This window comes from Tenrec ecaudatus, chromosome 9 (genome assembly GCF_050624435.1).
Source record: "Tenrec ecaudatus isolate mTenEca1 chromosome 9, mTenEca1.hap1, whole genome shotgun sequence".
In the NCBI taxonomy this organism is placed as follows: domain Eukaryota; kingdom Metazoa; phylum Chordata; class Mammalia; order Afrosoricida; family Tenrecidae; genus Tenrec; species Tenrec ecaudatus.
This window is the reverse complement of record NC_134538.1, coordinates 5,180,600-5,208,417: the sequence shown is the minus strand read 5'-3', so window position 1 is coordinate 5,208,417 and position 27,818 is coordinate 5,180,600. Positions and strand designations below refer to the sequence as shown.

At 40.5% G+C, this 27,818-nt stretch overlaps 1 protein-coding gene across 1 annotated transcript in view; it reads left to right on the top strand.

The window, feature by feature from the left end:
• Positions 1-27,818, top strand: part of AGBL1 (AGBL carboxypeptidase 1) — a 1,082,464-nt gene that overhangs the window by 159,764 nt on the left and 894,882 nt on the right. The window contains exons 8-14 of the mRNA XM_075557460.1: positions 394-461; positions 11,957-12,073; positions 13,034-13,614; positions 15,100-15,183; positions 16,978-17,067; positions 18,087-18,235; positions 19,381-19,468. Of these exons, the coding sequence (XP_075413575.1) occupies positions 394-461; positions 11,957-12,073; positions 13,034-13,614; positions 15,100-15,183; positions 16,978-17,067; positions 18,087-18,235; positions 19,381-19,468 (1,177 nt within the window). The remainder of the gene's footprint in view (positions 1-393; positions 462-11,956; positions 12,074-13,033; positions 13,615-15,099; positions 15,184-16,977; positions 17,068-18,086; positions 18,236-19,380; positions 19,469-27,818) is intronic.

Here is a 27,818-nt window from a genome sequence, read left to right as displayed (position 1 = left end):
AAGATGATACACAAGTTTCAACAAATTGTTTAAGCATGTCATCTCCAAATGATAATGATACTACTTGCATAATACTTTTTAATTGGATATGAGAATGCTAAAAATGGGTCTAGTCCCACGTTCCATAGACTACTGTTCATTTGTGCCATTTTAATCTGAACTCATTTTCCATTCAATGTGGAGCAATGGTGTAGACTGCATCTAATAGTGCTCTCAAATTGTGTGTGTACAACCTTTATAATCACCAATAAACTTTAAAGTACCTTGGAATATTGTGCATTAAATAATGAACCCTTTCATTTGGGAGAGGTAGAAATAAAAGTTGTGTGGCCAAACCTCAAATCCAAGGTAAAGAGGAAACCTCACTAATTTTGTCCCCTTTTCCCCATGCAGAGGATTTTGAAGATGATAGTGATGAAGAGGTGGACCAAGACTCTGATTCTGAAGATGGGAAAGAGGAAGTAGGTGCACCAGCCCTTCCTTCCCTTTTCACATCTTGCCAAGAAAAACACTTCTTTTGTTAGTCTAGGGCCAGTGAGAATTTTATAAACTTACCTTAGACTTTATTACCTGACACACACACAGAGAGAGACACTCGAAATGACAGCGGTCATTCTGTATTTCCAAAGTGTCATTTTCTTCTTATTAGACTGAATACAGTGTCTTCTTTAAAGCCTGAGACCCATTCTGGACACATAATGCACCTTGCAGATGCAACATATGCAGACATTTGATGTTTAGGAGTGGCATGTTTATTACATATGTATGGCAGTCAGTCAAAGAGATCATGAACATTAATGACCAGAAATCCTTTTCAGGCAGTTCTAGTAGACCTAACTTCATTAGTCACTCTTTCTATTTACACGTTCTTCCCAGGGTTGCCGCATTGTACAATTCCATTCACTGCAATCATGATGAACAGCCTTTGCAATAGGGAAGCTGTGTCACTCAGTCCTTATCTTATAATTGCCTAGGCTATAGAAGAAAGATTTAAAATTTTTTTTCCTGTAAAAGACCAGATTGTAATTATTTTTAGGCTTACTGAGCCATTGAGTCTCTGTTGCGACTATTCAACTTTGCTATTGAAGTTGGGAAGTAGCCATAGACAATAGGTGCAGGGGTGGGCGCAACTGAAATACTATACATCTTTACTTGCAAAACCAGGCTGTGAGCCACAGTTGCTGACCTCTGCTTTAGAGCAGGGTTTGGCATTTTGGACTGAATAGGCATTTATTATAGGGGCTTGTATTATAAAATGCACAGCAACATCCTTGGCCTTTAGCCACCAGGTGCCAGTCGCACTTACTCCTACCTATTGATGAAACCAAAATATCTCCAGACAGTGTCAAATATCTCTAGACCCAACATTGCTTCTGGTTGAGAACCACTGGATTACAATCGTGTCCATCTGTCTGCAAGCTAAAATTTTGTCTCCATTTCTGTTGGTAAACATGGATTTACACAAGCTTCCTCAATTTACAATTTCTTAATTTTGACATCTGCAGAATAATTCTGCGATGCAAACACTGCTTTTGATGAAATTCTTGGGCATGAAAATTGAATTTTTAAAAACATATCTATCTTCTACTGGGAATGCCTGGCTGGTGCAAATATTTAGTGCACTTGACTGCTGACCACAAGACTGGAGGGAGAAAGTCATGCCAATCAACTAGAGTAGGTCCCAAAGGAATGCCACAAACCTTTAGAAGCAGTTATTAAATAAGAATAAAAATGTAAAGATATTGTTTCTTGGCATATAGTCTATATGTATCTTAAGGCAGTGTTTTCAGATCTGCAGCCCTTCCCTGAATAATTTTTCATACTTTGATTTACACCTCATCAAAATAACAGTTTGGGCATCCTTGAGGGAATTAAATTACTTTTCTTTTCAATGTTCTTTGAGTTTGGGGAACAAAAAGCAGTCTGAGGGGACAAGATCAGACCCATGGGATGAGTGACAGAAGGTTTCCCAAGGAAATTCTCATAAGACTTGCTAGACTCAAATAATAAGCAGGCGCTTTGTCATATGGGGGTGGGGGGATTATTGGTTCGATTTTCCTTGTCTGTTCTCCTCAATGCATTTCTCAATTGTCTTTAAAAACTTCTTTATAACAAGCCCCTACAAGAAAATCTTTCATAGCTATCCCTTTGCAATTCCAACAAAGCAGCCACTTTAACCTTCTGGGTTGACCTTCCTACCTTGACTTAGGCTGACCCAGCAGAGTCCTCCAGAAGCCAGTTTTGATTGTGTCTGATTTGAATGCATTGTAGCAAAATGAAGACAATTGCATTACTGAGAGAACTTTTCTATACCCACCCACTGATTGCAGAGACATGTCTAAATAGGATTTGTTTGAAATAAACATACATGTGTGCACTACAACCAGGGTAGCAACATTTTTTCTGTTACCCACATGTTTTCTTAAAAACTAGCCATTAAAAAAACGTCTGTACAACTCTACCCTGACACATATGTATGTGATCACCATGAATTAGGGTTGACATCATGACAACTGGTAAGTTTTTTGTTTTGTTTGTTATCAACAATCTCCCTGGAGAAATATAGGGTTGTCTACTTCCATAAAAGCTAGAAACTCACAGGGGGCAGTTCTACCCTGCCCAGTAGAGTCATTATGCGTCAGCACTGACTCGATGTCAGTGTTTTTATTATTTGTCTATCAATGAGCCCTGTTAAGACCTCTGCCTCTAATCAGAATGTTGGCAGATTGGACCCACTCACTGCTCCATGAGAAAAAGAGGTAGCAATCTGCTCCTGCAGAGATTTATGTCCTTGAGAACCCTATAGGGAAAGTCTACTTTGTCCTCTATGGTAGCTCTGACATGGAAATCAGTCACCTAATCAGTATAATCTATCTGTCTGTCTGCCTACTTGCCTATCTATCTAGAAAGGTTAGGACTCGGAGTTCAATGTTATATTAATCATTCATCTTGTCAATGGTAGGAGCAGATAGACAGAGACTATCTCTTGGCCACATCTCTTAGACTTCTATTCACAATCCAGTTTTCCCAGGGCTTTGTTGATAGAGTCATTTCAGAAGTCAGCAGCAGCAAATTTGTCCTGTTGAGGGGTGGTGCAAGCCTATACAGTACATGCTCAATTACTTGAATAATACTTTGCTGTTGCAGTAATTCATCAATGCCACTTTCCCTTCCGATCTTACCTGCTCTTTGATAACTGACTGTCAGCTGCAGAGCATCAGCCACCTCTTCTGTCTGATGGAGACAGACAAACCCTGGCTTCACACAGAGTTGGGGGAAGGGCTTTGAGGCGATCTTAGACACCACCCCCCCTCCGCCCCGTAAATGTTAAAAACGTTGGTGGCAGGGGGAGTAGTGTGGAACCTAAACCAACAAATAAATGGAAGTCGGAAAGAAGCACACTACAAAGCTACTCAGGGAAAAGATAAGGAGTCAGTTTGCCAGTCTGAGTTGTACAGAAACGGGAATGGTGGAATGAGGGTCTGGTTCCAGATTATGGCAAGAGCAGGGGAACTGGCACTCCAGGAAAGCATGCTTTCTTGATGACCCTGTTAGCTTTGCTTCGAGGAATATGGATGAGTGTCCACCATGATTTATTTCTGGTCACCAAAACTGATTCAGGACTTTAATATCAACATTCTCTGATCTTTACTAATATTTGGAACTAACCTTTTTGGAAGAATGATGAAAAAGAGCTTTGTTCTGTAAAGAATTTTGTGAATGGAAAATTAGGTTTTCTGCTTTGATTGAAATTTGAGAAGGCCAACATAAGAACAGAGGATTTCAATGGAAACAGACTGGATGCTTACCATATATAGACACTGTATATACTCGAATATAAGTCGACCTAAGTATAAGCCGAGGTACCTATTATTACCTGGGAAACCAGAAAAACTGATTGACTCAATTATAAGCCTAGGGTGGAAAATGCAGAAGCTATTGGTGAGTTTCAATAATCAAAACAAAAAAAAATAAAATTACTAAAAATAAAAATAAAATTACCAAAAATCAGTGGGGTAATGTATTTAAATATATATTTTAAATAAAAAACATAAGTAAAAGGACAACAAGTCATTTAACATTAGTACACCAGCACAGTAAGTGGAAAATAGGTTCAACAAAAACAATAACCAATAAGGTATCAACAATGATACCTTAAGAGTACTATTCCCTGAGCTCAATCAGCAACCAAGATAAAATGTAAAGAGTTAACATCCTTCAAAACTGGATTCCTCATCATGATCCGTATCCCAATGCAGAGCTTCAGCTGGTGTGAGGTCATCATAGACACTGTCCTCACTGAGATCACCTTCATCACCATCACTGCTGTCATTTTCATAAAAAGCGCAGTCTTCACTGCCATCCATAGCATTACTAATACTACATGTCTGGAAGGCACGCCACACCATGTCTTCTGGAATGTCTTCCCTTGCATCTCAAACCCACTTTGCTATTAACTCTATGTCAGGCTTCATGAGACTTCCTTTTGTTAGTGGAGCTTGATCAGATGACATCCGTTCATGACACATTCTTCGCACATGATCTTTAAAAGGCTTATTCAAAGATACATCCAGAGGCTGCAGTACAGATGTAAGCCTACCTGGAATAACTGTTAAAGTAACTTAACTAGATTTTGTCAATTTTGCTATGTCATCCAATAGCTGGGCTCTGAACATATCCCAAACATGTAATGATGGCTTTTTCTTTAAGGTTGCTCCTGGTCGTCGGTTCCAAATTTCTTCCAGCCATTTTTTTGTTCCATCTTCATCCATCCAGCCTTTAACATGTGCACACACAGTAATTCTTGGTGGGAAATTGATCTTTTTAGACAAGGTCTTTCTTTTAAAAATAATGACAGGGTGCAGCTTAGTTCCATTAGCCAAACATGATAGAACAACTGTAAAGTGTTTTTTTTTTTTTTATTTCCTGTGGTTTTGAGAAAAATGTTTTTTTCTCTTAAACTTGCCACAGTTCTGTTGCTTGGAAGATCAAAAGTCATGACAGTTTCATCTATATTCCCAGTATCTGCCAGGTCATAATTATAAATCCTTCTTTGTTTTATAATAAATAAGTGGAATGTCATAATTTTTCTTCAAGGTCTTGTGGAAATTTCTGAGAAATCTTTGTTCTTTGTCTCAAACATAGTAGGCCAAACCTATTCATGAAGCGGGTACACCATCCTGCTGACACAGCAAATTTTTCAATGCCTGGTGCTTTATATTTGTCATCCTTAGCCATTTGTAGAGCACATATGCGGATTCCCATGCGTGTTATGCAGTAACCATTTTGATGACACTCCATAACCCACTTATGCAATTCACTCTCCAGAGCACCATAAAAAGACATTAAACCACAACGAACTTTTTTAGCATTTGGAATCTGTTCCAAGTCAGCCTTCATTTTCCGCCACTCCCTCACTTGCTTTACGTCAACACAGAATTACCTACTTGCAATACTATTATTGCCCTCTTCTGCTCTTGACACAACCTTCCATTTGAAATCAGCCTCATATGACTGGTGTTTTTGTTTTGGTTCAAGAGTATCCATTTCTAATTGGATAAAATACAAGACTTTGAAAAAGAACTTTCACGGTAATGTCCCCACCCCCCGCGACATGTTAGCCAGGAGGAGTACATGGAGTGGGGGATGCAGGATGTGAATTAACACAGAGACCAGAGGGGAGAGGCAGAGCGCAGCCACAGACACATCCTTACCAGTTCAGCTGTCAGGGTAAGTGAATCACTATAGGTGCTTCTGCCAATTGGCGTTGTCCACGTTTTAGGACAGCTCTGATTGGATAGATGTGAGTAAACAAACATTCAAAGTCCTGCAGTGTCAGCGGGGCTTTGAATGAACTGTGGAGAAATGGCAATCACCCCAAGATAACAGGTGCTCATCCCATTACCTTGGGGGCGGGGACTCCAGCAAGATGTTACTCCTCAATGGGGTACCACTGACCCATTTATAAGCCAAACCCCAGTTTTTCAGCACATTTTTTGTGCTGAAAAACTCGGCTTATACATGAGTGTATATATATATATATATATATATTTCTTTAAAAATCATTTTATTGGGGCTCGTACAAATCTTATCACAATCCATACATACATCCATTGTATGTCAAGCACATTTGTATATTTGTTGCCCTCCTCGCTTTCTACTTGAGCCCTTGGCATCAGCTCCTCATTTTTTTCCTCCCACCCTGTTACCCCTCCATCATAAACCCTTGATAATATATAAATTATTATTTTGTTATATCTTACACTGTCCAACATCTCTCTTCACCCACTTTTCTGTTTTCCGTCCCCCAGGGAGGAGGTTACCATATATATTTTTTCCTTAATAAATACAAACATTAGAATTGGAGAAACTTTAAAGGACAGGGGAAATAAACAAAGTAACTTCAAATTCATCCTTCCTTTCCATTAAAATTTTTTTTTCATTTGCAAAAAAACCCAATTTTATTGACACAAAATTTACTTACCACACACTTTTACTGTTGCCTTTTAAAAAACCATTTTATTAGGGACTCCTACAGCTCTTATGACAATCCATCCATCCATCTATTCATTGTGTCAAGCATATTTGTACATTTGTTGCCATAATTTAAAAACATTTTCTTTCCACTTGAACCCTTGGTATTGGCTCCACATTTTCCCCTCCCCCTTCCTCCCACATGAAGCCTTAATAATTTATAAATTATTATTCTTGTTTCTTATCTTACACTGATTGATGCCTCCCTTCACCCACTTTTCTGTTGTCCATCCCCCTGGGAGGGGGTTGTATGTAGATCATAGTGATCAGTTCCTCCTTTCTCTCCCCTACCTTCCACTTCCCGCCTGGCATACCAACTCTCATTATTGTTCCTGAGGGGTTTATCTGTCCTGGATTGCCTGTGTTTGCAGCTCTTAGCTGTACCCATGTATATGCTCTGATCTGGCAGGATTTGTAAGGTAAAACTGGGATCATGCTGGGGGGGGGGGAGGCGCGGAGCGGGGAAGAAACTTGGATGTTTTATCGGTGTTATACTGCACCTTGACTGTCTTGTCTCTTCCTTGTGACCCTTTTGTAAGGGGATGTCCAACTGTCTACTCCACACTCTCCTCCATTCCACACTCCCCCTCACTCACATTGATATATTTTGTTCTGGGTCTTTGATGCCTGATACCTGATAACATCGACACTTGATGATCACACCTGCTGGCGTGCTTCTTTCATGTGAACTTTGTTATTTGTCAGCTAGATGGCCACTTGTTCATCTTCAAGCATTTAAGACCCCAGACATTATTGCGGGTGATAGACCAGATATCCCACACCAAGCTGCATCTGAAATGAGGTGTGCGGATGAAAGGAAAAAAGAGGCAAGTACCAAGTATGGGATTGGGAGAACAACAGTCTGATGGACTGAAGCCTCGAGTATATTCAAAGCTTGGTGTATATACTATTCATACAAGGGAATGGTTACAAAACAAAAATCAAAGCACTTGCTTCAAAAACATTCTGAACATCTAATCTATGCAAACATTTCTTAACTAGGCACTGTGTCTAAACACTTGAATAATAAAAACACTACATTCTAAGATAAGCACAAGGACACACAAAGTTCAAAAGAATCTCAAGGAGGTCATAAAGAACTGATTTATCTCGCAATGTATTTACCTGCAAGGTCAACAGAGGCACAGAGGACTAATTAGTCATATACCAGGAAGCACCTGTACCAGCCAACTGTCTCCTACACATTATATCTTTTGAAAACTGGGCACCACTGGCTTTCTACACCATATTTGCTTATGCACCCATTTTGTCTTCAGTAATCGTGTCCGGAAGCTGAGCATCATGGAATGCCAGGTTATTAGGACAAAGTGTTGTTGCAGTGAGGGAGTACTTGAGTAGAGGCCCAATGTCCATCTGCTACCTCAGTACATAATATATAAATATATGTGCTTAGATCTATTTCCCCATCATTATATATAAATATATTTACATATGTACATGCCTATATTTAGACCTCTAAAAATGCTCATTTGCCTCCTAGTTCTTTCCTCTATTTCCTTTTATTTTCCTCTTGTCCAACAATCATGTTTGGCCTTCATTTGGGTTTCAGTAATTCCTCTAGGTTGCATTGCCCTTGATCAAGCCCTACCAGGCATCCTATACCCTCCTCACCATAGATTTTAGATCACTTGTTGTTCCCTTGTCCCTGGGTTTGTTAACAGCCACTTCTTTTTCCCCACCTCATCCTCTCCCATGTCCCCCCAGAACCATTGGTCCAGCTATTTTTCTTTCTTTTAGGCACTTTCATGGGTATATTTTCTGTATGAGATAGAATACTAAATTCTTGGGTTTGGTAATATGATTCAAATACAAATAAGATGTGTAGCTTTGCATCGTTCACGGGTTAGTAATCTTGTGGATTGCTACTACCACAGCTCATGTCTTCAAATAGATGAAGAATTCAAGTCTGAAGCAGGAAAAGAAAATCCATATCGAAAGGGTCCAAGCTCAGGAGCAAGATTCCAGTAAAACTTCATTGATCAAAGCATAGATTGGCCTTAGTAGGAGACCTAACCACCTGTGGAATGAATTAGCTGTAGTTCATGAGTTACTCCTCACCCTAAATAGACCAGTTGAAGTACAGCCTTACTCACGATGGTAGAGCCTCTTCCCAATATCCAGCAAGGTTGTACTTTTATTGCTACCACCTTGGGGCATAGGTGAGGCTGCACAGAGGACTACAGGCAAGCAGAAACTAACATATAAATCTACAAACCATTAAAACCCTGGAATCTTGAATACCTAAGATGCGTGGATGAGTAGATTGTATCAGAAGTTATCTTTAAAACAATCTCATGGGGTTTATTTATCTTTTGATTTATAGTTTGGAGGAAAATGACTTAAGATGGATGATATTGAATTTTTTCCACTTGATTGGGAGTATAAACGTTTGTTTTCAACATTTATTAACTTTAGAGAAAATAATTCAAAATTTAGGACTGCCAGTTTTATTTCTTAATGAAATATACTTATAAAATGCATGGTAAATATTTCTCCCCTTCTATTAGGGAACTTGGTCAAGAAGACCATGGTATGATGAGGCAATTAGATTGCCTGATTTCCAGGGTACTTTCTCTGTAACATTCTATAGTCCTTGGAAAATAACGAAGTGTTGGAAAGAGAGTTTCCATCCTCACTAAACTGTGATGAAGTTACAGAAAAGGGGAAAATATATGTATAATATATATATCATAAATTAGATAGATATAGATACATATACAGACATAAATATACATAAAGTTCTGGATTATTCAGCCCAATAAGGTCCGACAGATGATGTGTTGGTAAACTGTTAAGTTGATAAAGGGTAAAAGTAGAGCAGGTGGATACAAACTACTCTCTAGGGCCTGTAAAAATCAATGTAATGTTCCTCCTGCCGACATCCCCAATTCCAGCTTCTAAAATCATCCTTTTATATTCAGTGCCTCAATTGCCTCCTTCTGTAGTCACATCGAAGCTGCTCCTTCTGCAAGTAATTACTTTCTTCCAGAGCACTGTTTAACAAGCACTTTGTGTCATTCAGGTCTAAGTTACAATCTTACCTTCTTAGTAAAAATCTTCTCAGTTAACTCACTTGAAACAGCTCCTCACACCAAAGTCTCAGTCCCAATCACATTACCCTCTCATTATTTGTATTGCATATATCACTTTTGTAACTTAACCTTATTTATTGCTAACCTTATTCTTTTTTGGGGGGTGGTGGCGGGCTTTGTTCATTTTATTATTCAAATCTTCTTTGTACTTAATTATTTTGTCTACTTGCTCTGGCAATAACAGAGAAAAATAAATGAAAAATTTTCTACTATGTTTATAGATTTATCCATTTCTTCTAATAATTTTGCAAGTTTTTGCTCCTTGGATTTTGAGACTAGTTGTTAAGGTGTGCACACATTTATAGCATTTATATATTTCTAGGTAAGTTAAGTATTTATTCTTTAAATTTCTATTCTTTAACTGAGTAATATTTTTGGTTCAAAGGCCATTAGATTTGTTATTTCTATTTTCCTTTTTTTTAAAAAAATCATTTTATTGAGTCTACATGGAAGAATCACACCAGACCACGAGATGTTGAAGGGATCAGGTATCAGGCATCAAAAAAACAAAAAAAAAAATAATTGTAAATGAGGGTGAGTGAGGAGTGAAAACCCAAAGCCCATCTGTAGGCAACTGGACACCCACTTACTGAAGGATTCCGGGAAGGAGGTAAGCCGGTCAGGTGGCAACGATGAAACATACAACTTTCCTCTACTTCTTCAATGCTTCCTCCACCCACTATCATAATCCCAATTCTACCTTACACCTCTGGCTAGACCAGAGGATGTACAGTGGTATAGATATGAATTGGAAACACAGGGAATCCAGGACAGAATACCCTTTCAGGACCAGTGGTGAGAGTGGTGATGCCTGGAGAGTGGAGGTAAGGTGGGGTAGAAAGGGGGAACTGATCACAAGGATCTACATATAACCCCCTCCCTGGGGGACAGCAACAGAAAAGTGGGTGAAGGGAGACGTTGGACAGTGTAAAATATGACAAAATAATAATAATTTAAGAATTAGGAAGGGTTCATGAGGAAGGGGCAAAATGGGGAGCTGATACCAAGGGCTCAAGTAGGAAGTAAATGTTTTGAGAATGATGATGGCAACAAATGTACAAATGTGCTTGACACAATGGATGGATGGATTGCGATAAGAATTGTATGAGCCCCCAATAAAATGATTTTTTAAAAAGATAACCTTATTCTTTTTCATTGCCTGTCTTCTCTCAACTGAAAGACAACTTCATGGGAGCAAGGACTTTGGTCTGTTTCTCTTGGCTTTCCAGTATGTGGAAAAGTGTCTGCTCCTTTGACTAAAACAACCGGTTGCCATTGAGTCTGTTCTGACGTGTGACCCCCGCAGGTGTATCAGTAGAACCATACTCCATCTGGCTTTCAATGATTGATTTTTCAGATCACTAGACGTTTCTTTTAAGCCACTTCTGGGTGTACTTGACCATCCAAACTTTGGGTTTGTATCTGAGCATATTAACTGTTGGCAGCTCATAAGGGATGTGTTAGTATTACTGTTAGGTGTTCACTTTTGGTTCATAGGGCCCCCAAAAGTGTGGAACGGTCACATAGAATTTTCTAGGTTGTAATATCCATGGAAACAGGCCAACATGTCTGAGCCATGGAGCTACTTAAAGGGTCTGAGCCACCCTTTTATTAGCAGCTTGTTTAGTCATTACACTGTGAGATCTTCTTTATTACTCATCTTGGGTGTTCATTAGAAGTTTGTCCAATAAACACAGAGATAAATAGACAACAGTCATGATAACTATGATCATGTTAATGGTAAAATGATGAGATAAAACTTTTCTTTTATGTCATGCTTTATATAGTTCATATAGTTAACCTGATTTGATATCAAGTGTTATTTGTCTGAGTGTTGGCGGTGTAGCGGTTACATGTTGGACTGTGATTCACATGGTAGACAGTTCAAAACCACCAGCAGCTCCACGCAAGAAAGACTGGGCTTTCTACTCCTGTAATCAGTCACAGTCTCAGGAACTCAGGAGGGGTGGCTATGAGTCAGCATTGACTTAATGGCAGTGCGTATAGAGTATAAATTAGTTAGTTATTTATGATAAGGGCTGAAAAATGTAAAAAATTCTGTATTTTCTTTCTATCCTCTGGATAAGTTTACATAATAATTTGAAAACAAGGAAATTATGTTTTTCAGACTTCAAATTAAAAAAGGAGGTAAACTATATGTAAAAAAACATTTGACATTTCAACAGTCTTTTCACCTATAATCCTATCCTGCTATCACAGAGTCTGCTAGTCTTAATGTTTAGCTTGTCTCAATACTTCTTACAGTATCTTCCTTGTTTTTAATGTAGTCTTTGGTTATTCTGTTATAGGACGATGACTTGGAAACAGATGTGAATAAGCTGAGCTCTAAACCTGGCCTTGACCGACCGAAAGAGGAGCTGGAGCAATATGCTGTGATGTGTCGTGAGCTGTCCGATAGGTTTGAGGTAGGACATGTGCTGCAGTTCTGTTCCTCGGTGATGCATGGTGGGCACATTCCAGAACATGGGAATGCATTGCTCATAATTATCAGTCTTCTTCTGTGATCTTTCTGGAAGTAAAGCAAAGGGAGAAGCAAAGATGAGAAAATGTTAGCCAAGCTGATATCCATAGCAGTTTCCTACAATTGGACATTCTACACCTAGGGCAAAAGTTTCTTTATATCTTTCTTGTAGACAAGCTGCTCTGCTTCCATGCATGGGAAAAACAAGTGAAAATTCGTATTGGCAATTTTTTTTCTATTGACAAAGTGGAAAAATTGAACAAGAAAGTATTCTGAAGGTGACCATGTATTTACGGCTGTGTGTATTCCTAGAGACAAATTGGAAGGCTTACACCTGGTGTGGTGACATGATTTCAGTGGCCACTTGGTACTCTGATGGTGATGATAATACTGTCATCAAATTTTTATATATGTTTTTTATTTTATTGTGGCTTTTAAAAAATCATGACATTGAGCACAGGTAAGGGTATTAGCTAAATCACCTGTTGAGGGGAAGTAAGATACTCGATCTAACTTTAGAATGAAGAAGGGCATCAGACAATAAACACTTCAGAGAAGAACAATTACAATGAGCAGACCAATCCTCAAATAAACAAGATGTCAGAGTTCCATGAAAGCTGCCATCTTGGTTCTAGGGAGACCCTTATGAATATCGTTGGGTGTGGGGGCATGTATGTTGAAACGGAGAAGATGGTCCACCAAAAGCACCCCCCAGAGATGAATTTCAAAGACTCTGCCATTTATTTGATTCTTAAAGGTTAATTTTCCTCTTCCTGTCCTTACAAAGCTTCCCAGCCTAGGATTGATGCTTAATTCGATGCTGGGAGAGTGAGAACATAGAGCAAAGGGCATGATCTGCCTAGAAGGATGTTCTAACATATTCTTTTCCACTTTAAACCTGAAGGAACTGGAGTCCAAGTGTGAAGATGATTTGGATTTTGGAGCCGCTCAGTGTGACAATAACCGCCACCTTCCAATGGCCCCCTCCCCAAAGCAGCATTTCTTGAATCAGGATCAAAGCTACGGGATGCACGAGAGAGAGGACACAGCTCAGACATCCCTTCTGAGCATGGTGAAGATGGGAAGGTCCACTGCGCAGCTGGGCCTCAAGGAAAATCCTATCACGAAAACTTGCCAAAATGTGCCATCCAAAGATCTTGGGACAGATTCGATTCCAAATGAAATCCCCGACCTTCAGCCTTCCCTGAAAGAAGGTGCTTGGACCGTAGATGACATTTCCTGTCCAGGAATAAGTACTTCTCTTTCCAATTCCACTCTGCCCAGAGAAAATACAGAAATAATAGATACGCTTCTGCAGACACATCCCAAGGATGTCCCCTTCCACGATCCCCATCTTTATATGGACAAAGCCAGAAGAACAAGATCTGTGGCAGACTTCTGGGTGGTGGCATTTCCCGATCTTTGGGGACACAGTTCACTCCCCACTACCCAATCCATGTTGGAACGCAAATGGGGAGTTCAAAGGTGATAGTGCGACCGACATGGAATCTATATTGCTTAATCTCTTTAATTTTTTTTGAGGTTGAATGGTTGTGCCGATGATCTGTTATCTGTCCCCAAAGATTCAAGTACTTCGGGAAACTATTGTTAAACATACAAGTGTGTTTCCCCATTAGGACATTTCAGAATCAAGTGTGGAATAGTGGCAGTTATTTTCCTGTAAAACAACAACAACAAAACCAGAGAGCTCCTTGGATAATTTGAATACAATCCTTTATCATAAATCCATTGTAAACCACTATTAGAGGAAAAAATAAATCCAGCTTCTCTACACATGGAATTATTCCTCAAAGGAAGGTTATCTATCAATAAAATCAGATATTCACTATATGGTATCCCTTTTCTCATTCACTATAAACTGATATCTGATCTTTTATTAATAGAAAGGAAGGAGGAGTCACTTTATCGTACAATTTCAATTTTAAAGCTCCTATTTTGGTTAAAGAACTTGCTTAGTCCATCCCTCCTGAGGAATAGAAAAGGCACCTTCTCCAGGGCAGACACATTGTGTGATTGATGGTTTATTCCCAGAACACAAGACAATGAGCTTTGCTTCTGGCTCAGTTTAGGGAGATTAAAATGAAAGCTGAGAAAGCCATGGAAAGAATGATGAGGTATATACCAAGTAGTGGGGACAAAGGGCACAGACCAGAATGTGTCCTTGATTTATTTTTCTGTTTCCTCAATGAATTGTTCCTTCCATGGTGTCTTCCCAAATATGTTCCCCTTAGGCTCCTCATTTGCATCTCTGGTTTCACCCCCTGTCCTACAAACTATGCTCAAGTTCCTGAGAGACACACCATGTAGCTTGGCCAGGACTGTCTTAGTACTGGACAGAACAGCTGTCCCCAGAGTCTAAATTTCACGTCCGACATCTTCCCTTTTTTCCCCACCCACCCCAATGCACTGAATTGGCAATCCAAGAAGGAGGTCTGAAAGTCCCTGTGCCTTTCCACTTCCTCTTACCTAAATCGCTTAGATGATGGTGTTTCTCAAACAGAAGTTCACCTCAGAGTTCTAGAGCAGAAAGGGACCAAGGGATATCAGTATCCCCAAAGCTCAAAACCTTTATAGGAACTTCCAAAGCCTTAGAACAGAAAATAATCTGTAGTTTCAAAGTATCCCTGAAGACTGTCTGAATACAAATAACCTTGTTATTCATAGAACCAGAAAAGGCCCAATGTCCCTAATCTACAAGTTCTTAACAACACTCTGCAATACGTCGTACCATGCCTAAAATCTAACACAACTGCTTTCAATAGGCCTACCGCGCAGTCCAGGTGTTTGGTTGGCAGAGAAGAAAAGGTTTCAGCACAAGTTTTGGCATTATTAAACCTTTCCCTTCATATCATATGTCTCTACTGATTCCCAATGACCTTCCTAGGAGATCCCTGGGATGTAAGGAGAAAGGGATAGGCCTTAAAATTATCTCCAATGTTTTGTTTTTAGGATGAAGATATTCGAGGACATCCAGAGGCTCATTCAGCCCAGCGATCTCATCAATAAAGTCGTCTTCAGTTTAGATGAACCTGGGTATGTGGTCTTGAGTTTCAACTGAATGTGGAGAACATTGTTCAGGGCCTGAAAGTAGGAGCGTGTTGGTGTGTTAGTAATCCATGCCTAGGATCCAGGTCAGCATGTTGAAACTCAGGTTAGATATTTATAAGAACAAATTTATCACTTAATAAAGGTCAACTATCCCTCTCACCTCCAGTAGTAAGACAAAACATGAAGAGGCTAAACAGGGTGGCAGGGGGAGCAAAGTAACAAAGGCCCCCAGGCATCTTGAAAATAGACTTCTGACTCACGGCCAGGGCTTGGCACCTCATCAGCCCTGATTGGAAAACATTCATAAGGTCACCAGACAGACCTGGAGCTATTTTTGGATTCTCCCCCACGCTTTTCTCTATGTCTATCTATATAAGATAGGCAGGAAAAACAATCCTGAGGAGAAAATGACAGGACCAATGGTTCCCAGGGGGACATGGGTGAGGAGGGGGCAGGGAGAGAGAGCAGGGAGCTAACTAACTCAGGGGCAAGGGAACAATAAGGGACCTAGAATCAATGACGAGGAGGGTGTATAATGCTTTGTGGGGTTTGATCAAATGCAATGTAACTGAGAGGAGTTATTGAGATCTAAATGGAGGGTGAACATGATAGTGGGACAGAGGAAGGTGAAAGGAAATAGAGGAAAGAACTGGGAGGCAAAAGCTATTTATAGAGGGATAGGTATAGGCATGTATATATATAAATATGTTAATTTATAATGATAGAGCTACAGGTCAATATACATATATTATATATTAAGTATTAAGATGGCAGACGGACTTTGGGCCTCTACTCAAGGCCTCCATAAACAAAAGAACTCTTTGTTCTAATAACCTGGCACTCTGTGGTACTCACTTTCATGATGTGATTATTGAAGACAAAACGGGTACATAAGCAAATGTGGTGAAGAAAGAGGATGGTGCCCAGCTATCAATAGATATAGTGTCTGGGGTCTCAAAGGTTTGAAGTTAAATAAGCAGCCATCTAGCCAGGAAGCAACAAAGCCCATGATCATGAGGTGTCCATGGGAACAGGTATCAGCTATCAAAAGGTCCAAAACAAACAATTATATCAATGCAAATGAGGGGGGCAGGAGTGGAGACACAAAACCCACCTGTAGATATTTGGACCTCTTCTCACAGAAGGGTCACAAGGAAAGGAAGGATCAGCCAGGGTGCAATATAGCACCGATGACATGTCCAGCATTCGTCTAGTTTCTGAATGCTTCTTTCTTACCCTCCTCCCCACCATTATCATGACCCAGTTCTACCTTCCAAGTCCAGCTAGACTGGAGTATGTTCATTAGTACAGCTAAGAGTTCTTCATGCATGGAATCCAGGACCAATGAATCTCTCAGAAAAAGCAGCGAGAGTAGCAATACTGTGAGGGTAGGAGGAGTGTGGGAGGGGAAGGGGAGAAAGGGGAAACTGATCACAAGCTTGGTTGTATACCCACCCTCCCAGGGGGATGAATAATATAAAGGTGGGTGAAGGGAGTCAATGGATAATAGCAATAATATATAACTGATCGAGGATTCACAAAGGTTGGAGGTTGGGGAAGGGAGGCGAAATAAGAAGAGCTGATATCAAGGGCTCAAGTAGAAAGAAAATGTTTTGGAAATGATGAGGGCAACTTATCTATAATTGAATGATGGATTGTTATAAGATCTATAAGAGCCCCCAATAAAATGATTTAAAAACAAACAAACAAGAATTTTTAACTGTGACCAAGACAGCAATTATGTAGCCTTTGATACCTTCATTTTTTCCCCCATTACAGACCTTTGCAAGACATTAGTACTTCTTGTTGCTTAAGGTTCTTCTCCCAATTTGAGTCCGGAAATCTTCGCAAAGCCATCCAAGTGCGGGAGTAAGTACTGGCGTTCTCAAGAGGCAGCTCAGGCCTGTGAGTGTGCAGGAGATGGAGAGGATGGGAGTTTATGCACCATAAACATCAGCAAATTCGATAAATCAAAGCTTTGCTTTGGAAGAAGCCAGTTCCAAGTTTTGACTAGCACATCACTAAGGGATTCACTAGCCGATGCCATAGCAAAATGGACTATGAGTGAAGGTGACCTGTTTGGAAAGTCATTTGTAACCTTAGCCATTTCAACTGCCAGAGCTCAGGAAAGTGGACACCGTTGGCGATAGGAGAGGCAACAAAGGGAGCCTCATGCCGGGCGGGGAATGTCCTATATCTTGGTTGTGTGGTTACTCAAGTCCCCCTCTGTAAATGAATCCACAGAGTTGTGCTCTGGATGGCATGTAAGTTATGTCTCAATTGACATATGAAAAAGGGGAGCATTACTAGCCCATTTCTTATTAGTCACTCTTCCGGGATATATATATGTGCTCCACAGCTTATCTTTACATAAAGCACTGCTTACATCATCCTTAAGAGAAGATTCAGTCTCAAAAATAATATCTTGCCTCAAGAAGTCAATCATTGGCATGTTTAGCCCAGATATGACCACATTTTTTCTGTGAGGAAGCACACATGCATTTTTCTGTTTGAATAGAAAGTGCACTGTGGTTTAATTAAAAATATATGCCACAATTGTGTAACTGGCTTTGCTGGAAAACAGACAAACAAACAAAAAAAGAAAAAGTTTCACTTTCCAGAAATTGTGTCCAAAATTTACAACAAAATTAGTGCCTTAAAAGAAGATACGTGTATTCTTTTATAGTTATGGAGTACAAATCCCGAATCAGATAAGAAATAGCAGCTGGCGTCTGAGATCTATCAGGAGGATAATTTTACCTTACTGACCTACTAAGACTCAGGGATTAGATCTGTACTCTAGAGCCTGCGGCTTGTAGATGCTCAGGGTTGCAGGCTACCTTCAAGGTCGTCTACATAACCATCTAATGTTATGTCTGATTTTCCAGGTTTGAGTATGACTTGCTGATTAATGCGGATGTGAACAGCACCCAGCATCAGCAGTGGTTTTACTTCAAAGTGGCTGGCATGAGAGGTGGTGTGCCTTATCGCTTCAACGTCATCAACTGCGAGAAGCCCAATAGCCAGTTTAACTATGGTAAGAGATTATAGGGGTAGCACCAGGAATTATGTGTTTGGATTATTCTCAGACCCTCAGTCGGTTCCCTGGAGGGCTTTACAGCTGAGTGAAACTGCAAAGCCTCACTGGTCAACAATTGAAAGCGAATACCACATACAACAAACTGATGCTTTGTGACTCTCACAGGCCACCTTGAGCTCTTCACGGCAGGCAAAGCCTCATTTATTCCGTCTCTCCATCATCTACACCCTAATGTTGCCAATGCATTGTCCTAATTGCAGCAGAGACAGGTTTTCCTATCAGAAAACCCTGGAGAATATTTAAATTCTCCAGATTGTAGAGGACACATTCATGAAACACAAACTTATCAATAGTCCATATTTCTTTTGAATAATCCTAGGACATGCTGGGTGCTGTTTCTGGCTCATGGAGTAAGTTATTGGATGGCCTTAAATAAGGAGTAGCATTTCCAGGTTTTTATATCCACAGGAATCCGCCTCTATTTTGTGCTAGTTGAAAAGACTCCTGATGCTGTAGAAAGAAAGACATTGTATTATCTTGGAATGTTGTTTTGGGTTCCCATGGTTGTTGTGATCAATTGGAACAAACTGGTGACTTGGGATAAGACAAATTCATCTTCGTAGGCTTGTGGATTACAGGATTTGAAACTCCGTAGTCTGAAGCGAAGGGGTTGGCAAGGGTCTGCTTTCTGTGCTGGCTCGAGGGGAATAGCTGTGCCGTAGCCTTTTGCAATTTCTGCCTTTCTTGGCTCACGACCCTTTCTTCTCTCTTTAAAGTCAGCAATATAGCGTCTATCAGAGGTATGAGCATGTCACTTTCACCATTTCTGTCACAGTGCTTGCTCCTCCGTGGCCCAGTTTCCTCTGTCTCCCCTTTAGAAGGACATTGGTGATTTCATTTAGGGCCCAGGATTATTCAGAATTGTCTCACCATCTGGAGATCCCAAATCGCAGCTGCAGGGTTGTTGTTGTTGTTGCTGCTGCTGCCGCCGCTGCTGTTTTGTTCTGTTTTGCCATGTAAGATGATATTCACAAGTTCCAGGGATTAGAGCCTGGATATCTTTGGGGAACATTATTCTACCACAACCCCTTCCACCATTTCTTTTTCCCTCATTGATTAAGTCTTAACTTTAATTTGCATAGGGATGCAGCCCACTATGTATTCAGTGAAGGAGGCTTGTCTTGGCAGACCCACCTGGATACGGACGGGCTATGAAATCTGTTATTACAAGTAAGTGAGCATGCCGTTAGCTTCTTCCCCATGCGCTTTCATTGCATCTCTATTTTCTATTTTTCCACATTGTTCTTATCAGCCTCAGCAATCTGTGCTTGCCTGTTCTTCGTGTAACTTTCTTCCCATGACAAATGCCCTGCCTTTCAGAAATATCAGCATGAGTTTAAAATGGAATCCAACGTGGATCTCCAGAAATATCCTTTGATTGGCTAAACGATGGCCCGTCTTCATTTAAGCAAATTAAGATATTAGAACTTGTTGGATATATTACAGGCTGTAGCAACTCAACTTGTGAATATATTTTCATTTGTTTTCTGTTCTCACTGAACAAAAAGTCTGAGACCGTCTGGCCTTTTCTAAAACCACGCTGTGCTTCAATTTGCCGAAACACAGAGCGATGTATATGAAGCGAATATAAATACGCATAATGGGTCCTCCAAAGCAAGGGGAAAAAGTAAAAGGGGAGTTTTTCAAAATTCATCTTCATACTTTGATCAGCAGCCTTTTTCATCAAGTTATCCTGTAAAGTTATAATGAAATTTAAATTATCCGTATCTGTTGGCGTAAGAAATATATTCTAGACCCAAGAATTGCTATATGTACATTTTCTTTTGATGAAAAATAAAATTCATATTCATTAAAGAGAAAAGAGAGAAGTCTTTAGGACATGTAGTATATCAATTAATTATTAGATCATAGCGAGGTTTCTTGAAGAAACTTGAAGAATTTATTTATTTTAGGGGGATGAAGTAAGGTTATTTGTTTTGGGGGTTTTTGGGTTGGCTTGTTCGTTTTTGAGAGGCTGCTGAAGAAACCATTATCCGACATTCCAGAATGATCATTCTTATTAAAAAGAATGGAAGAATATATCCTTAGGGCTCTGAGGTTTTAAGAATATGAGACTAGAGCCTTGGTAGGTAGAAAGGTCAAGGATCGTGTTGCTCCATCAGGTACCGTGGCAAAAATCACCATAAAGATAATGACCATATCTAACACACATCGCTGGACTGACTGAGAGTCTGTTATGCAGTGTTGGCAGTCTCCAGTCCTATATGAATTCATGTATGAACCTGTGGAGTATTTTCATTTCATTCTTTAGAAGAGTAGCCAAAGCTTACAACTGTCTTGGTTTGCTGTTCACAACAATGATAAGTACTCTTTAGCCACCCATTTTGAGAGTCTCAGGGTCCCTCGTGGCCCAAAGAACGTTAGACTAAAGATCACATCAGCAGAAGAATCTGCCGATAAAGAAGCCATCAGTGCAGAAAGCAAACAAACAAACAACAACAAAAAAGAAATCTAAATGTGGACTTTGGAATGTCAAGAATGACGTTTGAGCATATTTAAAGTTGCCAGCTACGTAACACAATCCACAAAGACAATATTCTGCGTCCTATTTTGGTGAATGATGACAGGCCTCCTAAGAACCAGTAAGGACCTGTGAGGGAGCCAGGATAGGGATAGAGCAGGGTTCCCTCCCATGCCAGTACAGGACCCATAGTGGGGGGTCCGCAATATTCACCACCTGTGAGGACACCTTAAATGGACATGCTCCAGTTCAGGCCCCACCAGCCAGTCAGTGTTACACCTGGGTGGTCCAAACTACGCCAAGGTGTGCTTGATTCAGTGAATGGGGTCAATCAATACCTTTGACCACGTCTACCCAGCCAGAGGTTTAAAATACCCTTGCAGTAAGAAGGCGATTGCTTTGACCCCGCGCCTGGTCAGTGGCCAGTGGCAGGTCGGAGTGGACCTACCTTTTACCCTGTGCCCATGCCATGCTCTCTCTGGCCTCAGTTCACCACGTGTGAGTGTGCAGTCCCATGAGGTGGCCTGTGTTCAGTTGGGGCCCCAGCACGGCTTGCGGGCAGTTTGGTGTGCTTTCCTGAAATTCATGTACTCTTTTGAGACTGTAAAACCTGAGACTTTTCATGTCCTTTGTAAAAACTCACTTGGATCACAACCCAGGCTTTGACCTGAGAAGATCAGGCTCCATCACTGAGCCATCAGAAAAACTAGATGGTTCCTGGCTACTACTGCCAACAGCTCTGGAATGGATCACATTAGAAGACACTGCATAGAGTGCTAGGAAAATGTGAAACAAAGCTCAAAGTCATATTATTGGTCAGGGTCGCAGAAACTATGAGCCTTCTATGCCCCTTAGATCTGGAAATGAATTCACACCCATGACTCAAATCTTAAACAAAAACAGTACTAGGGAACTATGCAGAACTTAGAATAATCAAACACCTGAGATTAAAAGGCAGCATTTACCCAAAGCCAAGTTCAGAAGGGTTAGTAAAGAAGGAGCCCTCGAGGCAGGAAACACAGGATAAATGATGCTCCATCATAGGGCTCGCAATCAAAGATGTGCAATAAAATGTCCACGAACCATTGAATGGAAAGTGACCTATAAACCTTCGCAGGATTCATAATGAGGAGTTAAAATAAAATGAAACGAGGTTGCCAATGTAGAGACTACATTGACTAAATGCTAAAACAGAGAGACAAAAGTTTAATAATAGTTACTAAGAACTAGAGAAAGAGGAGTCCTTGCTTCGGAAGGATTGAGTTTCTGTTTATAATGATGTCACCTTTGGAAACTGTTATTGGCAATGGCTGTATAATGTGATTTATGTAATTGGTGTCATTAAATGTACATGTGAAAGAAGGTCACACTGGCAAGTGCTGCTATATATACATAAATACGGATAACGAAAAAGACACAAAGAAGAAAAGAAATTAACTTCCAGATTCCTCTAAAGACCATACCCTCAATTCATGAGAAAGAGCCAGTTTAGAGCAGGCTTTAATCTGACACCTAGTAAAAAATCAAATAAGCACATCACATTTTCATCCTCTTCCAGTGGGGTGTAGTTCTCCCTGGAGCTGGCTCCTATGTAAGCATGGAAAAAGGAGAGGACTCCTGGAGATCAAGCGTGTGTATAAAGGAGAAGGCAGGAAGCACACATTCCAAAGCACAGCCTTGGCCTACAGAAAGCGAATGCTAATAGCTTTTAGATTCATTAACAAGGCCATTGTCATGTGATTAAAGAACAGAGGAGTAGGATGAAACCCGTGAATGCATAATGCAGTTCATTTTTCATATTCCAGCCATGAATACAACAGAGATGAATGGATAAGATTGCTACATTGTAATGTAGTTTGTTTTACAAGAATTCACCACATTATGTTAACTTATTTCCAATAGTGTGATCTAACCACAGGATAGATGCGCCTCTCTCTCTTCACTGGCAAATCAGAACACCTCTCCCTATTGTAAAATGCCTTTCTCTAATTAAACAGTATCTTTCTCCCATTTCGATCTTGGAGTTGATCTGCTTTAGATGGGTTCTTTGTTTAGTCTCTGCCTTTATGCTCCCTGGCATATCAATGTAGGGAAATGTTACATCCTTATTTCTTTGTCCTCATTATGTCATCAGTTACCCAGTAGTTCCATTTTTATTATGGCATCGCATTTCCAGATGTAGTTCCCTATTTTAAAGACTGTGCTAAGGTGTTCATTGTGGGGAGAACCCTTTTGAGGCATGGTCCAGGAACATGTGGCGTGTGTGTGTGTGTGTGTGTGTGTGTGTAAATGAATAAGCAGAAAGAGGATAATCAGAAAGAATGCAGTTTCCATTTCCTTCAGAACTTAGAGCAATGGTGATCAATTAAGGAGGACAACCAACTGTTTTGTAGGACAGATGAGCATCAGTCAGAACAGTGATTATCTAACTATTTTGATAGCTCACCACTATCAGTTAAATACACTTTGCCTCTACTTTTAATATAGATTTGATTGCAAATTATTTTAGTAAATTATACATTCATTGCCATACTAGTACATTATGTAGATTAGAAGATGTGTAAAATTAAAGAGTTCTAAATGATAAGAAAAGATAAAGCAAGTAATATTTTAAATGCTTACATAATTGTTATAACATCATACTATTGATAGCTGATATTTCAAGGCATGGTATACTCTTAGGGTGAAATATACTATTAATACTATAGTTATAAACAGTCTTTTAGATAAATTTTATAATTTTGGGCTAACCTCTCAGATTTGATTTGACTGTTATTTGTACACAAATGGAAGTTCTTGAGAAGGAGGTAGACCTTATAGTATGAGGCATGGCATGCCTATTCTGCCCTTTTCTTCTTGGTAATTTCTGCTTGCAATTTCACATTACTACCAAACTGATGGCTCCTCAGTAGGGGATGTCGTGGTTCAGCAACATAATTCCTGCCTTCAGTGGGGAAGCCGGTTTTGATTCCAAGTCAATGTGCGTCATAATCAGCCATCACTTGTTATCTCAGCAGAGTCTTCTATGCTGTTAATCTGACGGTTAGCTTCCAGTGGAATTTCCAGACTAGGTTGTACTAGAGAGAAAGGCATGGAAACATACCCATGACAATACTATGGGTCACAAAGGTCTGATCAGTAACTGAAGGCACTGGAATGGGCAGCGTTTGTTCCATGGTGCATGGACTGCCATGAGGCCGGGGCTTATTTGCAGGCAGACGCCTCAACAACAACAGTATGACTTTTAAGCAAGACAATCCTAAAGTTGTGTTAGTCTGGGTTGACCAGAGAAACAAATTCAGCCATACTCATATAGGTGTAATAGAGAGCTTTATATTAAGAAGTAATTATATATCAAGCAAACATCCCAGCCCAGTTCCAGATCAAGTCCATAAGTCTGATGCTATCCCATAAGTCCAGTACTAGTCCATAAACCCCTCTTCAGAATAATGCAGCACATGCCTGCCATGATGCAGAATGTAGGGAGATCACAGGCCGGTGGGTGCAAATTCTTGTGGATCCAATGGCTGTGGCTGCATCACAAGGCTCACAGGGCTCACAGGGCTCAGCATGGCTTTGGCAGCTCTTCAAGTGATTCAACAGCAGGAAGGTGAAGGCAAAGGGAGAGAAACAAAGTTCCCAGGATCCTCTCAAGAGAAAGCCATGCCTATAGGAGACACCATGAGCATGTGACCTGATAGACAGGCTAGCCTCCACCCCTACACTTATTTATCAAGTTGACATGAAATTGCATAACTATTATAAAATGTGCTATCTATATTGTGAGATTTAGCTTAGGAATACAATTTAGAAAATATAATCTATAAATGCACCAAAGTAGGCATCTGTAAGCTTAATTACCTGGCCACAGGTAAATACAAAAGAAAGAAGAAGGGTGTTAGTTATTTTCACTCCTCTCTGAGGAAATCTTGTACACAGCAATTGGTACTTAACGATAGGAAATCCAGAATCGTAACATATAATGTGTTTTTCATAACCCGGCTTCGGATACAACAGATGAAATGTTGAAATACTACACTGTCATTTCAATTGTTTTGTAATCATTAATCACATCATGTTAACATGTAACCAGCTTCTGCTGTCCAGGAGCAAACCAACTCAATGACAACTAACAAGAAGTCAACCTGCACGATATGAAGGACTCCAGACACTGTGGAAAGATGGAATTGAAACATACTAGTGTTTTCCTGTGAATGTTTGAAGCCCCCTAGGATGAAGTCACCAATACCAATGCCAATTATGTTTGACAACTTAATTTCTTTCTTCTTATTATATATAGGTAATATTATATATATTATTATTATATAGAGATAACAGTATGATTTAGATAACAAGGAGAGATGCTGCTGCTTTATCCCTGTGCTCGGTTGACCATCTTGCCCTACCTTAATCCCAGAACACCTCCTTTGACTTCCTGTCTCCCATCTCTCCGGATACTCTGTTCCATTCACAACTAGGCCCACCGAGACCAGAAAATACAAAGTGATCCTCCAGAGAGAATTACAGTAACATAAATGGCAGACCCATTTTTCCATGGCTTTCAGAAGGACTGTTTTCCTTGCTGCTGTATTTACATCCTTCTGCTACTGGTCTGCTTCTTCCTCTGCTAAACACAGTCTCAAACCATTTCGAGCTCTCACCTAGCTCTGGTTTAATATAATGTTGGTGCTGAAGGGCAGGGGAAGGGAAGCTACACGCTTAGAGCGTCCTTGTAATACACAGCGACTGATCTCTTCTGACATTTATCTCCAGTCGCGAGAGGGGATGGAGCAGCTCACTCATGAAGATGGATGTCATACCAGGGCTCTGCCATCATGCATCCGTCCTCAGGATCTCAGGAGAGAGATTTTATGTTGTATAGAATATTAGGAACGCTGCAGACACAGGAAGCCTGGCGACTTGCTGTTCTGCCTTATTAGACCTTGTTAAGTGAAATGATGCACTCTTGTTAAACAGACCCAGCGTCATTATAAGATTATCTAATTCATTCCCTTGCTTGGCATTTGCTGATTTCATGTACATACTGAAAAAAAATGACTTCCCAGCATATTTTAAGTGAATATGGGAATAGATTGACTTCATAACTATGCATTTGTGTATTTTCCTCCCTGCTTCATTGAAGGCTTTATGATTAGAAAAGTGCAGAGACTTCCTGAGATGAATGATTCAGGGAATGGAAAAAGCAAAGAGGGCTTTTAAACTGTGCAATTGCTGGACCTACCCAGCCTGTACCATCTTTGACCCAAGATGACCTAGCTCAGTCACTTCTGCCCAATCAATTTGGGTGCAGAGTGTCAATAGGACAGAGTCAAACTGCCCCCTGTATTGTTTCTAAGACTAAACTCTTTAGAGAAGCAGACTGCCATTGTGTATCTTTTATAATCTGGCTGGTGGGTTTGAACCACCAACCTTGTGGTAGACAGCCAAGTGCTAAGTAGGATGCAGCAAGTCTGAGAGTAGGAAGGCCAGTCAAAAAGTATTATTATAAAATTACAGAAAACATTCTAAAGGACAATATCAAGCTATTGTTTCTTAATACTTTCCCTGTCTAGGGCTATACATTTCTGAAGGGAGATTCCCCATCTCTCTAAGCCTTCCCTGAAGAATTCTACACTCTCTAATTCACACCATGTTAAATTAGGAGTTATGACAATCTTAAGGAACACAGATAATGTTCCTTTGAGAGGTGTGATAGTTGCATAATCATTTGTCAGTTTGAGGTTTGATAGTGTAGGGGTGGAGGCTAGGCTGGCAATCAGGTCATAGCCCATGAGGCCTCTGTGTGGATTTGGCCTTTTCCTGAGGATTCTGGGAATTCCTGTATTTCCTCCCTGGATCCGGGAGACACATTTTTTTCTCAGCTCACTCCTAGAGAGGCGCTCAACTGACAAGACACATGGCACAATGCTGGTAGACCCTGTGCCCTGGGAACTGGAGGAGCCACAGGGAGACCCCTGCCAGCACTGAGATGCTTCACCTGTCACTGCATCCACAAGACTTTGCACCCACTGGCCTGTGATCTTCCTTCATTCATCCTCATTGCATGTGTCTCTGCGAGTCTGAAGAGGACTTTATGGGTCGGTATTGCACATATGGGTTGCTATCCGACTTATGGACTTGATCTGGATTGGGCTGAGATGTTTGCGCAAGGTTCAAATTCTCTTGTATGTAAAGCTCTTTCCTATGCACATAGGAGGGTCTGTGAATTTGTATTCTCCAGTCTGCCCACACTGATGCAAAAGGTTCTTTGAATTTAGGCACTTAAAGAAGTATGAAGTGGCAAGGTCAGGCTGGATATGATAAGGTTTCCCAACAAAATTCTCGGAGGACCGCCCTTGCTGTCCACAAAGGATGAGCAGAAGCATTGACACGATGGGCAAACACTATCCGCGGGGCAACTTTCCTGGGTTTTTTCTCGTCAACACAGTTTTCATATTTGTCTTTTCTAATGAGCCCTCATGACTGTCCCGTGTCCTTCCAGAAAAGCTACCAAGAATTACTTGTTTGGTATTAAAAGAATATCCCCATACCGAGTTGCCTCTCTGCCTTGAATTTCATAGGTCAGAAGACCCCCTCAGAAAATGCTGCTTTGATTTGGTCTGTTTTTTTTCTTTTGGATGGCACTCTATGGAGTCCTGGTGGGGTCCTGGTTATGTGCTGGAATGCTCACTGCCAGGCCAACAGTTTGTAACCACCAGCTCCTCCGTGGGTGAAAGACAAGGCTTTCTACGTCCGTGGGAAGTCACAGTCTAGAAATACGCGAAGGGCAGTTCTACTCTGGTCCACAGGGTCGCTGTGGGTTGGGTGGACTCAATGGCAGGTGGTCAGTGAATGAGTGAAGGAGATTTAAGGCAAGTATCCCACCTAGAAGTACTTGTCTTCAGTTCCCTGCTAGTCACAGACAAGTGTTTACAGCTTGTCAGAACTGGAGTCCGGGTAGCAACACTTTTTGAATGTTCCCATAGAGTTGATTTTCTCCCACAAGACCATTTCAAGGAGAGGAATTCTTGGCATCAA